This window comes from Ornithorhynchus anatinus, chromosome 13, assembly GCF_004115215.2.
Source record: "Ornithorhynchus anatinus isolate Pmale09 chromosome 13, mOrnAna1.pri.v4, whole genome shotgun sequence".
Taxonomy (NCBI): Eukaryota; Metazoa; Chordata; class Mammalia; order Monotremata; family Ornithorhynchidae; genus Ornithorhynchus; species Ornithorhynchus anatinus.
This window is the reverse complement of record NC_041740.1, coordinates 225,117-238,867: the sequence shown is the minus strand read 5'-3', so window position 1 is coordinate 238,867 and position 13,751 is coordinate 225,117. Positions and strand designations below refer to the sequence as shown.

The window sequence follows — 13,751 nt, the reverse complement described above, 5'->3', positions numbered from 1 at the left end:
AATCAAAATCCGGAGTCAGTGTATCCCCTACGTCTCAGCATAGAATTGGCAGTCCAAAGCTGTGGGCTGCCCATCTCCAGCAGGGGCAGGGGTATCTGAGCCCCCGAGGGGTCAGTCTCCGCATCGGCTGACCGGTGAGCATTTCCATCCTGCACCTAGGGGGCCAGGACATCTTCATGACGGAGGAGCAGAAGAAGTACTACAACGCCATGAAGAAGCTTGGCTCAAAGAGGCCACAGAAACCCATCCCCCGGCCACTGGTGAGGTCACCGGCTCATTTCAAAGACCAACAGCCTTCCCATAAGGGTCCAGGATTCTGGGCTGGGTTATGGATGGGGTTACTGATGGCGACCAGAGTAGCCTTCATTACAATGGTGACCATCCTTCCAGCCAGCACTGCACATATAGGGAATGGGGAAAATGCTCAGAAGTAGCTAGTACAGGTAGAAAGTCACTCCTGAGGAAAAGCTACATTGGTAAGAACCAGGGGCTTAGCTGCCGGTGGCTCCATCTGGAATCCAGATGATCGCAAGGGCAGGTGGGAAAAGGAGGAGAGGGCTCGTTAACTGGGGAGAAGGAAGAGTTGGGACGGAGTGGCCTGGACAGAGGTGGGGAACTCAGGAGAAGGGTCCTTCCATCTTGGGATGTGAAGGTTAGGGCCCTACCCCTGAGTCAGGAGAATGATGGTGTGGATGTTCGATCCTCTCATTCTGGTTTCTGAAAATCCTGAGGGAAGGATCTGGAGACGGCAAACGTGAAACCTACGATCCCTTAAGTGTGGCTGAGGAGGGATGGTCCAGAGGGATATGTAAACTGGGTTGCTTGCAGGGAAGTAGAACAGGTCCTAGGGATGGGGAGGGGTTAAAGAAGAAGGAAAGTTTTTTTGGACTGGGGGTTTTTTATATTGGTTTCCTAATGGATTCGATGAAAATCCATTCACTTTTTCTCTTAGAAACTCAGTTGTAACTCTAAGCTCTGTGCCTGCATTGTGGAAGGGGCTCGGGGGCTCGGGTTGCTTCCTGGGAGTTGGAGGGAGGGACGGTTTGCCTGGGAAGCTGAGGCATAGGGAGAGGGATGAGACATGCCGGCCCTACCTGGAGCTAATCTTGGGAGAGAAGACGGCTGGCCAGACTCCCCCAAACAGTGCTCCTTTTCTGGGGACTGACTTGCTGAGAGCCGTGGCGATTAGACTGTAAGCCCCCGATTAGACTGTAGATCCCCCGATTAGACTGTAAGTCCGTCAAACGGCAGGGACTGTCTCTATCTGTTGCCGACTTGTTCGTCCTAAGCGCTTAGTACAGTGCTCTGTACATAGTAAGCGCTCAATAAATACTATTGAATGAATGAATGAATGAGTGGCGGGTGGAATAGGCCCGAAGGGTGGAGGGTTGGGGTCTGATTGGCCATGGTCCCTGATTCTCACCCTCTCCTGGAAGGTAAAGACCAGAGGGCTTTAGGACCTCATGGAATCCACTGCCTTCAGGGGAATTCTTAACCTGGGAGAAGGGCTAAGGGGGTCCCGGACCTACACTACTGCTCTTCCTGAAATCACTGTCGCTTTCCTTGTTGCCTCTGCTGTTACTCTTGCTGCTGTTGTGGTGGTGCTGTTATTATTGCTGTGCTATTCTCACCTGTTACTATTGCTGTTCCTTCTGTGGCTAGATTATAGGTGATATTAGGAGATAGGAGTTTGCTTTTCGGCACACGTCTCCCATCTCCCTTGAATATTCCAGAGGAAATACAGTTCTTCAAGGGGAGAGACCATTTGTTATAAGTGGGTGCTTTCTTCCACTCTGCCAGTGAGAGCTTTGGGATGGGACCTCATGGGTGCTAATGGGCACTTGAGCTCTTCCATAGTGGCTCCGGGATCTGTTTTGGTAGGAGAAGGGCTGAGGAGATGCCAACCAGCCACAGTGTGTCCTTTCTTTTAGGTAAGAGCTTTATCCTTGGTGGAGCAGTTGCCTGTCAAGTGCTTAGCCATTAGGCTTTTGGCCACTGAGGATTTTTTCTTACCCTCTGAAAACCAGAGCCCAGAAGATCCAGTGGCAGGGACTGGGAGAGGAGAGGGGAGATTGATGGGTGATGGGTGGAGCAGCAAGTAGGGCAGAGTGGGCACTCAGTACATACTGGTGATGATGAGAGTGTGAGTTCACACACTCACCGGTTGTCTCTCTATTGATTTTTCTACGACTTTATACATCACTCTCCACCTGTCTCTCTTTCTCCCTCCATCTCTATCACTCTGTTTCCATCTCTGTTTTTGTCCCTCTCCCTGGATTTCCTCCCTGGCTCTCTCCATTTCTCTGTGCAATTCTCCCTTCAGAACAAACGGCAGGCACTGGTATTTGATGTAGTCACAAGCCGCACTTTTGACATCTTCATCATCCTCCTCATCCTCCTCAATATGGTCGCCATGATGGTGGAGGCAGACGACCAGAACAAGACAGTCCAGAAGTACCTGGATGGGATCAACTTGCTCTTTGTGGCCCTATTCACGGCCGAATGCATTGTGAAAGTCTTTGCTCTCAGACACTACTATTTCACCAATGGCTGGAACCTCTTTGACTGCGTGGTGGTGGTTCTCTCGGTGATCAGTAAGTCAGAGTCACAAGTGGGAAGGAAATATTTCACTTCACCCTTGACCTGACTCCTCCACTTAAGAGGGGAAATGGGGGAGCCCTTGGAAGCAACATGGAGGGATAGGGATCTGTTCCCTCAAAACCCTGAATCTTTTCTATGCTTGGGCTTATGCAGGGACACTGAAGCAATGATTTCATATAGACAATGGCATTTATTAAGCGCTTACTACCTGTCAGGAACTGTTCTAAGAGCTGGGGTAGATACAAGTTCATCAGTTCAGACACAGTCCCTGTTCTACAAGGGGCTCAGCGTCCAAGTAGGAGGAAGAACAAGTATTGAACCCCCATTTTGCAGTTGAGGAAACTGAAGGACCGAGAAGTGAAGTGACTTGCCCAAGCTCACCCAGCAGGCAAGTGGCAGTGTCACAATTAGAACCCAGGTCCTCTGACTCCCAGGTTACTAGATCATGTGATCGTGAGAGTAATCAGAGGAATGACAGCCAAAGTGGATTTCTGTAAACAATGAGACCACAAATGATCCCATTACCAGGGTCACTCCCGGGCTGCCCAGCCCAGGCTGATGGGGGCACCAGGACCCTGGGAGGAACTATGTCTTGTCCATCTTTGTGAGTAAGGATGAAACATCCAACCCCTTGGACTCTTCCCTCTTATCCCCAACTTTACATGCAATGATCTAGCATGGACCATTCAACACATTTGACTCTCCCGTCTCTATCACTGTCTCCCCCTTTTAGCGGGTCCCCCTCAACCTGGGGTGGACTTTGGAAACTTGGAAGTTCCAAGTTCACCCTAACCCCCTCCCCCACTATCTCATTCTTTAAACTCTGGCCCTGCCTTTCCTGGATTTATTTGAATGGTTAAGAATGTTCATAAAGAAACCCTTAATTCCCAAACTTCTCCTGGGCAGCCCCGTTTTCTGATCTCAGACCTAAGCCCTTCCCTAGTCTGAGAAAGTGCTGTGGCAACCTGGGTCTCTCTCACCAGCATAATCCATGGGCTAGGGAGATTAATCTCCCTGAGGGATGGGTGCAGTTTGCGAAAGATCTAAAGGGTACCTTTTTTCCCCACAGGTTCTGTGGTCTCCCAGTTGGAGGATGCCGAACATATCCCTTTCCCCCCAACACTTTTTCGCATCATCCGCTTGGCTCGCATCGGTCGCATCCTGAGGCTGGTCCGCGCGGCCAAGGGCATCCGTACCCTCCTCTTCGCCCTGATGATGTCACTGCCGGCCCTGTTCAACATCGGCCTGCTGCTCTTCCTGGTAATGTTCATCTACTCCATCTTCGGCATGGCCAACTTCGCCCACGTCAAGTTCGATAAGGGCTTCGACGACATATTCAATTTCCGGACATTCGCTAGCAGCATGCTCTGCCTCTTCCAGATCACCACATCAGCTGGCTGGGACAAACTTCTGAACCCCATCCTCAATAAAGAACACCCGTTCTGTGACCTGAACATCACCAACACCGGGTGCAACAAGAGTAACTGCGGCAACCCCACCATTGGGATCATATATTTCGTCAGCTACATCATCATCTCCTTCCTCATCGTCGTGAACATGTACATTGCCGTCATCCTGGAGAACTTCAGCGTGGCCACAGAGGAAAGCACCGAGCCTTTGAGTGAGGATGACTTCGACATGTTCTACGAGGTCTGGGAGAAGTTCGACCCTGAGGCCTCGCAGTTCATCCACCAGTCGGCCTTGTCAGACTTCGCTGACGCCCTGGCTGAGCCCTTACGCGTCCCCAAGCCCAATCAAAACCAGCTGCTTACCATGGACCTGCCGATGGTGAGCGGGGACCGACTCCACTGCATGGACATCTTGTTCGCCTTCACCACCAGGGTGCTGGGGGAATCGGGCGAGATGGACACCCTCAGGGTGCAGATGGAGGAGAAGTTCATGGCGGCCAACCCAACTAAGGAGCTGTACGAGCCCATTGTGACCACCACCCGGCGCCAGGAGGAGGAGCGCTGTGCAGCCATCATTCAGAAGGCCTACCGGAACCACCTGCTCAAATGTGCCTGTGCCCACCTGCCTGGGTCTAGTGGCCATCTTACCATAGATGGTCCTCGCTCTATGGATGGTCCCAGGGGTGAGGAGTTGGCCGGTGGCCACGTGGACCAATTAAAACACCTTCCCAGCCCCGTGGTGGCACTTCCTGGGTCAGCTTCTTAAAGGCTATGGCTGCCGGTCAGTCTGGGCCCACCGGAGCAGAGTGCCACCCACCGGGGGAATTGGGAGCCCAGCTCTGTGCCTGGCAGGGTCAGCGGAGGGTGCCAGGCACAAGGCTGCATCCATGGCTGGATCAGAAGCTTGCGAGACTGAGAAGGGCTTCTTTCCTGGCAGGAGTCCGCCTCTTGGTAGACCTTGTCCTGCCTCTCATTTAGGTTGCTCAGAAGACAGTCTGTTAGCTATGGCCTAGACTTTGCATGATCAATCCGTCAAACAGTAGCATGTACTGAACACCTGTGCTGTATGCAGGCACTCTGCTGAGCCCTTGGAAGAGTACAAGGTCAAGGTAGAAGAAATGATCAACCAATCAATAACGTACCGAGCATCTGCTGTATATAGCAAAAACTGAGGTCTGCTATGGGCAGCCACTGTACTGGACACTTGGGAGAATACAGTGGAGGTAAAAGATATGATCCATACCCTCAAGGAGCTAGCAATTTAGTGGGCCAATAAACCTGGATCTGTAGCGAAACTGCCTCTCACTCAGAGCTTTGGGGCTGTTGGTAACCAGGGTTCAGAGGAGCTTTGGAGTGGTGAGGGGCTGGGGAGCTGCGATGAGCCATTTCAACTTCCACTATAAAGGCCCCTCCTCTCCCCCACCCCCACGGACCTAGCATGGGGAAGGTCCTTAGACAGTCTCGTCATTATCTGCACTCTGTTCTCACTGGTCCACAAGCTAAACTCTCATTTGGCCCTATCTTCCTGCCCTCCAGAGACTGGCATGGGTCTCCGGTCCAGCCCGGTCCTAGCTGAGAGTGGGTGAAGCCCACCCCAGATCTGCGGCTTGGATCTTTAGGGTCCTGCTGTGGGGGCATTTAATGGGTGCTTGCCATCTGCGGAGCACAGAACTAAATGCTTGGGAAAGTCCAATCCAATAGACGTGGTAGATGCGATCCCTGCTCACAAGGAGCTTACAGTCTGTGGGGAGGACAAATATTAAAATGAATTATGGTTAAGGGAAATAGTAAAGCTTAAGGCTATTTATATAAGCTTTGGGACTGAGGTGGCAAAATTCTTAGGGGTTATGGGGCCAAGTGCATAGCCGACCCAGAGGGGAGGATAGGGGAAAGAAGGGCTTAGTAGGGGAAGGACTCTTGGACTGTGAACTTGTTGTGGGCAGGGATTGTCATTATTGATGTATACAGTGTTCTTCTCATAGTAAGCGCCTAATAAATACGATTGAATGAATGAATGAGGAGATGTGAATTTAGGAGGGTTTGAAGGTGGGGAGAGTGGTGGACAGTCAGATGAGAAGCAGGTGGCTCAGTAGAAAGAGCCCGGGCTTGGGAGTCAGAGTTCATGGGTTCGAATCCCAGCTCTGCCACTTGTCAGCTGTGTGACTGTGGGCAAGTCACTTCACTTCTCTGTGCCTCAGTTCCCTCATCTGTAAAATGGGGATCAACTGTGAGTCTCACGCGGGACAACCTGATTCCCCTGCGTCTACCCCAGCGCTTAGAACAGTCCTCTGCACATAGTAAGCGCTTAACAAATACCAACATTATTATATGAAAAAGAAGGGAGTTCTAGGCTTGAGGGAGGATGTGGGGGAAGAGATGGTGTTAGGATAGATGAGATAGATGTACCGAAAATAGCACATCTTCGCTCCCTCCCCGCGTCCTGCAGCCTGTTCCGATGTCCGGCCCAGCCTCTCTCAGTTATTGCCCCGCCCAGCTTCTGCCACTGCCTACCCATCCTGCCCCTGCCCCTCCGTGGCACGGGGCTGTTAGGAGCCGGCAGCGCTGGAGCTCGAGAAAAAACCAAAAATGAAGAGCTACCTACATCATTGAGCGATGGGGCAGAGAAACGGGGGAGAAGGCGGCCAGTTGGGGGTGCGGGGCGTGGGGCCGGTCCGCCGACAGCTGCGGGAAGTGGGGGAAGGCCCGGGCCGTTTCCTGGCTCGCTCCAGGCGCTCTGAGGGGGAGCGGCCAGTCCCGGGGACCGGCTCAGAGCTGGAGAACAGACTCTGGGAAATTCGCTTCTTCTCCACGAGACGACAGCAGGGGCGGCTGCACCGGACCGCCAGAGCAGGGACTTGAAGTCCGGCGGCCCGGTGTCGGCGGAGTTGGGCTGGGCTGGGGACTCCCACGGGGATGTTCGGGCCAGGGAGGAGCGTCCCATCCGAGCCCCAACAGTCCGTGTAATCAGGGCCCGATTTTCCCCGCCGAGGGACGGTGTGCATTGCTGGAGCAGAGAAAGTTGGAAGAGCAAAGAGCACTGGCTTTGGAGTCAGAGGTCATGAGTTCGAATCCCAGCTCTGCCACTTGTCAGCTGTGTGACTGTGGGAAAGTCACTTCACTTCTCTGGGCCTCAGTTCCCTCATCTGTAAAATGGGGATTAAGACTGTGAGCCCCACGTGGGACAACCTGATTCCCCTGTGTCTACCCCAGCGCTTAGAACAGTGCTCTGCACATAGTAAGCGCTTAACAAATACCAACATTGTTATTATTATTATTATTAAGAGCACAGGCCTGGGACTAAGAGGACCTGGGTTCTAATCCCAGCCCCACGACGTATCTGCCGTGTGACCTCACTTCATTTCCCTGTGCCTCAGCTCCCACTTTGCAGAATGAGAGTTCAATACCTATTCTCCCTCCTACTAAGACTGAGAGCCCCACGTGGGACCTAGTTATCTGGTTTCTACCCCAGCGCTTTGTACAGTGCTGGGGACATAGTAAGCAACTTAACAAATACCACAATTATTATTATAACTCGGGGAGGATCACGAAGTAGCATCCCCTCACCTCCTTTCTCCCTCCCCTTCCCCTTATGATGTCACACTGGACGTCACAGACACCTCCACCCCAAATACGTCCCAGGTGCTACCTGGGGGCGGTCAGTGGCAGGCAATTAACCAGTCAGTCAGTGGGAGGAGGATACACATCCCTTCTGCTCCTTCCAGGCACAGAGGGGCTGCCAGTCCAATGGAAAGACAGGAGACATACACACAGTTTCTCTCTCTTTTTCTCTGAGAGACAAGACTAGCCCTTGCCCTCAAGGGGCTGCCAGTCTGATGGGTGAGATATGACCCAGACTTACAAAGAGACATAAAACACATGGCCTTGAGGAGAGAGCATCAGCCTGGAAATAGGGAGATGTGGTTTCTAGGCCAGGCTTCACCACTGTCTTGCTGTGTGACCTTGGGCAAGTCACTTAACTTCTCTGTGGCTCAGTTTCCTCATCTGTACAACAGGATAAGATCCCTGATTTCCCCCACTCCCTTAGACTGTAAGCCCAGTGTGGGTTAGGGATGTGTCTGATCAGTCAATCAAACAATGGAATTTATTGAATGATTAGTATGTGCAGAGCACTTTAGTAAGCACTTGGGAGAGTTTACCACAGCACTTAGCCCAGTGACTGGCACAGAATAAGCATTTAAAAAACATTATTATTATTATCATTATTGAGAGTCAATGAATGTAAGAATGGAATTGCAGGCAGAGCTAGGGCTGGGATCACCCAAGCCGGATGGACTAGAGCCAGGTGGGGATGAGCTGTGCCCATTCCTAGAAGAGGTAGGTTTTTAGGAGGGTTGGGGGGAGTTGGGAGAAGAGGGTTGCAGTTCGAAGAGGAAGGACCATTCATTCAATAGTATTTATTGAGCACTTACTATGTGCAGAGCACTGTACTAAGTGCTTGGGACCAGCAGTCCTGGCCCCTGTGGTCTTCACAACTTGTTTCCTAGAGTTCTCCTGGCCCTGGGCTCCAGCTTCCCTTCTCCCCAGCCGGTTCCTGGAGTCTTCCCTACCTCTGCCCCCCGTCCTAGTGCATGATGGGGATGGGGGTGAGATGATTGGCCAGCAGGGACAGAGACAGAGAAATGTAGAAAGAGAGGGTGTGTTAGGGGGCAGAAGCAGAGATGCTCTTTACCATCAAACTCTCCATTTCCTGGAGCTGTCCCCCTACCGAAACTCATCCTTTCTGGGCTGTACCACTACAGTCAGCCTTTGCACTGGCCTCTCTGCCTCTGGCCCTACAGTCTGTGCCCCACAGCTGCAGCAACACTGTTCTAGAGCACCAGTCAGAACCCTAGACTCCTGAATCCTCCAGTCTCCTCACCCTGAACAGTTGCTCCTGACCATGACCACAGACTTCTTGGCTTTCCACCAACTGTGCCTCTCTTTCCTCTCTGTTGTCTCCTCTCACCTGCCCTACTGCTGCACACACAAACCTATGCTTGCCCTCTGGTCATCCCAAGCTCACCTCATAATGCCACTGCTCACTCCTCAAATCCCTCCTCCTGTCTGGAACTCTGCCCTCCCCTTCAATCACCAAAACACACCCCTCCCCTCTAGCCCAGCCATTTTAAAAAGTCACCACCTAGTGGATTGGCCCTTGCCCACTTCCCAGGTAGGTCCTCTCCTGGGCCTCCTCAGCCCGACTCTCCACTCACCTGACAGTTCTCAGTCATCCACGTTGGTCGCTTGCTTTCTACAGCCTCTTGCTCCTGTCACCACGCATCGAGTTCCATCTGTTTTGGCTTGCCTTCCTCGTTAGACCAAAGGCTCCTGGGGAGCAGGCACTGCCACTTATATATCCTCTGTCTGTCCTCTGGGCACCGAGCACAGGGCTATGCTTCCTGGAGCACTCAACCGATGCAGGTGGAGAGAGAGGAGGATGGTGGGGGTGGCAGCCGTGGGGCTGACCATGAGCGGGACCAGGAGGTCTTAGGGGAAACATCACTCCTCTTGCTCCATGCCCCTGCCCCTCTGCCAGCCGCCCAGGAGCTGAGTGCTGATAATTAGCAGCTGGGAAACCGCAGTGCGCAGGAGGGTGGGTGTCCCGGGGGAGCCACTCTAGCCCTGCAGCTGGAACCCCACGGCCAGCCGAGTGGGCACTCTCCCCTCCCCCTGCCCCTGTGGACTCCTGAGCTCATCCTGCTGAAAGTTTAATGATGGAGAGTCAATTACACTTAAGGACGCTCCGGTAATCAAAGTGGCTTCAGTGGCGCTGGGCTGGGAGCCAACAGCCCATCTCCATTCCCATAATGGAGCCAGGACCCACCTCTTCCGGTCTGTCAGGGCCCACCAAAGCTGGCCCACAACCCCCGGCTCTCACCCTAGCCCTGCTTCGCCTGCCTCCCCCAACCCGGCTCCTCCCTGGACTCACCACAGGAGTTGGGGGGAGACCAATCGGCCGTTGCTAGCTGCAGGGCTGGTCTGACCCAAAGGGGCAGGGACCGGGGAGAGCCGCAGACTTCCAGGGGTGGAGATAGAGCCACTGCTGGTGACGCTGATGGTGACAGTGGTGGTGCTGGTGATGATAATGATGGTTGGATGATGAAAAAGCAGTAGCTGGGGAATTGTGTGCATTTTTGATACTGAATGAATACCATGCGAATTCTCTACAAATATTTAAATGAGCAATCCTTGTTTCACCCCACAGTTTAGGCATTTTGATGATGGGACTGCAGCCCTGTCTTGGCTCCTCCTTCTCTTCTTCCTCCTCCTGGGATACCAAGCCACAAAGAGGATTTCCTTATGAGGAAACTCTCTCCAACACTGCACCACCAGGCCAGGCCATTGCCCACGGTCCAGTGGGTCCTGTGTCCATCTTTCTAAGGGAGAAGTTTGGTCATATACAATTGGACCTTGGTACAGTGTCTGCTCCCCAGTAAGCATTCAGTACAAAGTTCATCTCAGTGAGAAGGGGCAGTGCTCTGCTCACAATAGGCAATGCCTAGTATAGTGCTCTGCTCACACTGGGGACTCACTACAGCTCTCTGCTCATAGTAGGCACTCAGTAAAATGTTGGGTATTCAGTACAGTGTTCTGCTCACACTGGGAAGAAAGTACAGTGTTCTGCTCCCTGTTGGCATTCAGTACAATGCTCTATTCACCCTTGGTACTCCATACAACATTCTACTCACACTGGAGACAATACAGTTCTCTGCTCACACTAAGGACTCTTTATGACAATCTGCTCACACTGAGCCCTGGAAACTCAGCATGTCCTGGAGCTAAACGGATGGCGCCAGCAAGGGGGGCAGTAATGGGCTTTCTGTGGAGGTGGATGGTATCCAGTCCAAATGAGTCCAGGATCTGGGCATACATGGATAGCCCCAGCCAGGCCAGGGAATCTGAGCCCATGAGTTGTCTGGGTCAGCTTGTAGTTTGGACCACTGAGTCTTGACTAATGAGTCTAGGCCAGTGAGTCTGAGCCAATGAGCTGGGTCAGAGCCCTGCTAGTGCCTTAGTCTCTAATCCGATTGTGGTGACAGGGAGAGGTTGGTCCTGTCTTTGTTTCCAGAGCAGTGTTGGGGGGAAGGAGGGAGGCGGGGAGGGAGAAGCCAGCTGGCCTTGTCTTGGTATTCAGCCCAGGTGGTCATAGCGGAAGGGAGGAAGGAAAGGAAGGAGAGAGGCTGATTCTGCTTGACTCTTCAGTACTGTTGATTATGGGGGGGAGAGAGAAATGGAGAGAGAGGTTTATTTTTCCCTGGTCTCCAGTACAGGTGCCTATGGTGGGTAGGAGGGAGAGAGGAAAGGAAGGAAAGGGATAGGCTGGTTCTGCTTGACTCTTCAGTACTGTTGATTATGGTGAGAGGGAGAAACGGAGAGAGAGGTTTATTTTTCCCTGGTCTCCAGTACAGGTGCCTATGGTGGGTAGGAGGGAGAGAGGAAAGGAAGGAAAGGGGGAGGCTGGTTCTGCTCTGGTTTCTAGTACAGCTGGCCATGGTGGGGTGAAGAGATGGAGGGAGGGAGGGAAGGGGAGAGAAAGAGGCCAATTTTGTCCTGGTCTCCAGTACAGCTGGTCATGGTGGGAAGGAGGGAGGGAGGGAGGAAGGGAGGGAGGGAGGGAAGGAAGGAGAGAAAGAGGCCAGTTCTGCCTTGGTCTCTAGAACAGCCATGGTGGGAGAACAAAGGGGATAGAGGGAGGGAGAAGATGGTCCTGCCCTGGTCTCAAGGACATCCATGGCTGGGACAGTGGGTAGAATGGAGAGAGGCCGTGTAATGCAATAGTCGCATCCCCATGTGCCACTCCATCCAGATCCTTTACAACAGAATAGCTGTCTACTTAGCGGCTACCCAATATCCCTGTGGGTTGTAATCTGTTGGCATTTCTTCCTGCTGGGGGAAGGGGTCGGAGGGGGCGAGCTGTCAAGCTCCGACAAACCTGGGACAGAAATCTCCTGCTAGGCTCCATATCTGTTAAGTGCAAGTTTTGGAAGCAAGTCTCTGCCATTTCCTCTCACTTGCACTGAAAAATCAAGAGAAACATCAGTCATGCCAGGGACTTTCCAACAGCTTAACCTCCTCTTCAGATTCAAGCTCCCGCCCCCTGGGCACTAGCCCACCCTGCCTGCCCCTCTCCCTGCTCACCAATCAATCTCTGGGAGTTATTAATCCCTGCCCTGGTTGCATACCACTGTACAGAGGACTTGTTCCAAGAGAGCTTTAGTGAGCAGTGCTCTCCCCATTGGCCTGTGGAGGGAGAGGAGGGTGTCAGGCCCATGTCAGGATAGGGACTGTGTCCACCTGATTAACTTAAAACAATGCTTAGAACAGTACCTGGCACACAGTAAGTGCTTAATAAATATTATAATAATAATAATAATAATAACAGTAAATATCTGCCTCTCCTAGCAGACTGAAAGCACTGAGAATCCAGCGAACCTGTGTCTGGCTTCTGTCTAACTCTCCTGAAAGCTCAGCATAGCATTCTGCACTCAATAGATGTTGAATAAATACCAGTGATTGGTAGAATGATTGACTGTTTAAGTGGGAAGCCCAGCCACCCCTCCTTCAAAGCCTCCTAGAGGGCCTCCTCTCCAGGAGGTCTTCCCTGATTATCCCCAACTTCCAGGCATGACAGGCCTGGAGACTCTTCAGCGTTCTTGGATTGATTAATTTATTGTATTTATCTGGCATCGATACCAATTCTCTCTCAAGTTTGGTGATAGCTCAATTGAGGTCTACTCCTAGGTTCACAAAGGGCAGGGATCACATCTTTTCCTCATGTATGCTTCTTAAGTTTCTGGCACAATCCTCTGAATCCCATAAATGCTCAATACAGCACTCTACACAAGGTGGGCAGTCAGTACAGCCCTCTGCCCACAGTAGACAGCAGAGTTGTTGACTCTGTATCTCTGGAAGCTTTTGCAGTGAGGAAATTACCAGCTTTTCCCTACACCTTCATGGGGTTACAGCAGGAGAGACTGCAGTTGAACACCAGGAAGGACTTCCTGGGGCTTTGGGGACACAGGGGCTGCAAGCTGTGAGTTTTTCTGTCTATAATGATCTCAGCATCTTCCTTCCCCACTGGACTGGCAGCTCTTTAAGGGCAGGGATTGCATCTACTAACTTTGTTGTCATTCATTCAGTCAGTCATTTATTGAGTAGTCATATTTATTGATTACTTACTGTGTGCAGAGCACTGTACTAAGCACTTGGGAGAGTACAATATAACAATAAACAAATACACTCACCACCCACAGTGAGCTCAGTCTAGAGGAGACAGACATTAATATAAATAAATAAATGATAGATATGTACATAAGTGGTGTTGAGCTGGGAGAGGGGGAGAACAAAGGAAGCAAGTCAGGGTGATGCAGAAGGAGGTGGAAGAAGAGGAAAGGGGGCTCAGACAGGGAAGGCCCCTTGGAGGAGATGTGCCTTCAAAACCTTATTGAAAAAAATTGCCTGTCAGATATGAAGAGAGAGGGCTCTCCAGGCCAGAGGCAGGACATGGGTGAGAGATTGGCAGTGAGATATATGAGAACAAGGTATGGTGAGTAGGTTGACATTAGAGGAGTGAAGTGTTTGCACTGGATTGTAGTTGGAGAGTAGTAAGGCAACGTAGGGGAGGCAAGGAGATTCAGTGCTCAAAGCCGATGGTAAGGAATTTCTGTTTGATGTGGAGGTGGATGGGCAGCCACTGAATGTTCTTGAGAAATGAAGAAACACGGACTGAACATTTTTCCC

The 13,751-nt window shown here is 51.9% G+C and overlaps 1 protein-coding gene across 1 annotated transcript in view; it reads left to right on the top strand.

Annotated features, from left to right (window-relative positions):
- LOC100088694 (sodium channel protein type 11 subunit alpha) overlaps nucleotides 1–4,834 on the top strand; it is a 36,108-nt gene extending 31,274 nt beyond the window's left edge. The window contains exons 24-26 of the mRNA XM_039913966.1: nucleotides 156–260; nucleotides 2,324–2,594; nucleotides 3,671–4,834. Coding sequence (XP_039769900.1) covers nucleotides 156–260; nucleotides 2,324–2,594; nucleotides 3,671–4,776 — 1,482 coding nt within the window. The 3' untranslated portion in view covers nucleotides 4,777–4,834. The remainder of the gene's footprint in view (nucleotides 1–155; nucleotides 261–2,323; nucleotides 2,595–3,670) is intronic.
- The last annotated feature ends 8,917 nt before the right edge of the window (nucleotides 4,835–13,751 follow it).